We start from the raw sequence: 3,124 nt of genomic DNA on the forward strand, positions 1-3,124 counted from the left end.
TGTAGATTCCGTCATGGCCAAGCAAGTGTATGAGTGCAATTGGGTTCCTTCCCGCGTCACAGAGGCTGAACTGGACGATTTAGTCCTGATTGGTGCTTTAGGCAGTAAGGATACAATCCATTGGAGGGCTCCTGGCAAAGAATGCCCTCCCTCACCTCGAGAAGGAGAGGTTGTTGTTTTCGTAGATCACTTAGCCCGGGGCTTTAAGCCGCCCGGTTCTAAATTTTACCGGGATGTCTTAGCCGATTTCCAGCTCCATCCACAAGATACTGGCCCCAACTCTGTTACAAATATGTGTCACTTCCAAGTGCTCTGTGAAGCGTTCTTTCAAGAGGAGCCCATAGTGGAACTATTCAGAGACCTATTCCATCTAAACCGTTGTACTGAATTTACTGACGGCTCCAATACGGAGCTGGGTGGTGTGGCGATTCAGAAAAGGAAAGAGGTCACATACCCTCACGCAAAACTGCATAGCCACCGCAAAGAATGGAATCAGACATGGTTCTACTGTAAAGACACCTCCCCTGCTGGTGAGAATCCCTTGCCTGGCTTTCGACCGGAGCGGCTCAGCAACACACACCCTTCTCCACAAAGATTGACTTCACAGGAGAGAAGTAAATATGCTCCTCAGCTATCAAAGCTCAGAGCTTTTATGGCCAACAGTTTAACAGGGGTTGATCTTGCTCGCTGTTGGATATCATGGAGCATACTGCCTCTTAGTCTGCGCTACGGTTTGATGTGCCAGTATACTGATCGTGTTGATGACCCACTGCGACACTCAAGACTCCAGCTCTCTAGTGAAGAAATCATAGAGGCTGTGCGTAAGATACTGAATGAACCGGAACACATCTACACCAGAACCGGCCTGCTTCCCTTCTGTGCCACCAACAAACCGCCAGCTATAAGACTTTGACTTTTCCCTTTACTGAATCTGTTATTGATATGTCTGGTCATTGTTTTTAATATCAGTGTCTGCATAATCAGGGCGATGATCCATTTTGGAGCAAAAAACTGCCGCAGGAGAAGCCAGAAAAACCAGACAAACCGGAAAGAGCAGCCCGACAAAAGACTAAAGCTGTGAAGAAGACTGCCCATAGGAAAAGAACCACCGCCTCTTCTAATCCGGCTCCTGACGATGAGGTTGATAATCCGGATTTTGAGGTAGAGCTTGACTCACTTGGTTTATTTTTCATGCGTCTTATTGATGATGATATTTGTCAGGATGATGTCGAAGCCAGCCACGCAGATGTTGCCGAGGTAATTATTCTCTCTTCCGATTCAGAAACCTTGCCTTCACAAAAAATCCGTCAGGCAAACCGGAAAGTTAAATTTTCTCATCGTCTTGCTTATTTGGATCCTAAACTTCTTATGAAGACCCAACAGCACGAAGCTCGCCGCACCACCCGGCACATCGGCCAGGTAGTTACCTCCGCTGGTTTACCGAACAGTCCGGTTCGGAAACGCCATTACGAGGTCTCTAATTTGCTTGTCAGTGCTTGTCCTAAAGCGGGCTGCTTTCGTCAACCTCTTACTCTGTCTGACTCCAATTATCAGGTTACTTCCCACTCATCTTCTGGCGAGTCATCGGCTACTCAGCTCCCACCGCTCAAAACGGTGTTTGGGTAAGCTATACTTATTGCAATGTTTGCAGTACATTGCCTTAGAACATATTCTATATTTGATTTTGTTATCCTTCTCAGGGCCAAACCTAGGCCAAGCAAGAAGGCCCGCCTGGACAAAGTGGCCGAAGAGGATGTCGTTCTTGAAGCGGACAAGACACCCAATGCTGAAGCGGCTATTCCTGAGGATATTCCCAACGATCCACCGCAATAAGATGATGATCTTATTGCAGAAGAGAGACCCACTGACACCTCAGATCCTACCCATCAGCCTACAGGTTCCATCCGGATTGAAAGCTCCACCGGTCCAGCAAAGCCTATTGACAAGCCAACAGCTCCAGTGCAAACCGACGGTACCAAAGATGATGAGGTTGTCATTAATGGTACTGGCCATACTGAGCCAAACAATCCTGTCGCTTTATCCAAACATTCTGCCAAGGAAGAACTTGCTGCCTTTGGTAAAGGCAAGTGGAACGCTGATCTGACGACTTACGCTGCTCTGAACGCCCAAGATATCCATTCCGGCTATTTGAACCGGCTGTATACCAGCCGTGACTATGAAGCCGGTCTGGTCAACATGATGAAAGACAAATATGAGGTAATTTCCATATGCTTCTTCTTGCTTGTATGCTTCCATTCCTGACTCTCCTAGCCCCCAAGGGCCGATTTGGAATATTCTTTCAAACCGGGACTTAAATAATATAAATCTTGTTGCTTTGAAATTTGCTGATGTAGCCCCCAAGGGCCGGTTCAACTTTAGCGTAGTTAAACCGGTACTTTAAGTAATTGAAACTGCCGTATCAGAATATATATGATCAAATATCCATTAGCCCCTAAGTGCCAAGTTGAATACTTGTATTGATCTTGGGACTTTGTAAACAATCGAAAGATGAAGGGGTAAATCGGGGGCCACTTTAGATCAAATATGCATTAGCCCCCAAGTACTAAGCGCATAGCTTGTTATGTGGTTGGTACTTGAATCCTTCTACCAGTTTGCTGAAGCATATATCTGTATGCGTGCAGGCGGAGCTGAAGACGAAAGAGAACCAAGTCATCGATCTTCAAGAAGCCCTGAAAACCCAACAAGCTGAAACCTCCAAAGCAAAAGAGGAATTGGCCAGTGCTTTAAGCGCCATGGAACAACTTAAGGAAAAATTCAAAAAGAAACGGGCGAACTAGGCCACTGAGAAGTCCGCTTTGATCAAATGAGCAGAGGATGCTGAGGCTGCACTAAAACCAGTGGCAGATGAACTGACCAGCATAAAGCAGCACGTGCATGCCATGACTGCTGCTATCTTTGGTAAGCCAGTTTTCCTACTGAATTGGCTCTACCTTCTGAAAAAGTCGCCGGCTTATTAACCCTTTATGGTATTTCAGGGACACGCATTGGTCACTTGGGGTCAGATGTACGGAAGAAGCTAAAAGCCGCCTATACATTGGTTGAACAATTGTATACTGGTGCCGAGTGGATCATCTGTACCACCTCTCATAACAAACCGGCGCCT

At 46.5% G+C, this 3,124-nt stretch overlaps 1 protein-coding gene across 1 annotated transcript; it reads left to right on the forward strand.

Annotated features, from left to right (window-relative positions):
- The first annotated feature begins 736 nt into the window (after positions 1 to 736).
- Positions 737 to 2,798, forward strand: LOC123057087 (uncharacterized). Its single transcript, XM_044480237.1, has 4 exons — positions 737 to 817; positions 1,222 to 1,257; positions 1,948 to 2,217; positions 2,643 to 2,798. Exons 1-4 carry the CDS (start codon positions 737 to 739, stop codon positions 2,796 to 2,798), a joined length of 543 nt encoding a protein of 180 aa, XP_044336172.1.
- The last annotated feature ends 326 nt before the right edge of the window (positions 2,799 to 3,124 follow it).

Source organism: Triticum aestivum, chromosome 3A (assembly GCF_018294505.1).
Source record: "Triticum aestivum cultivar Chinese Spring chromosome 3A, IWGSC CS RefSeq v2.1, whole genome shotgun sequence".
NCBI lineage: Eukaryota > Viridiplantae > Streptophyta > Magnoliopsida > Poales > Poaceae > Triticum > Triticum aestivum.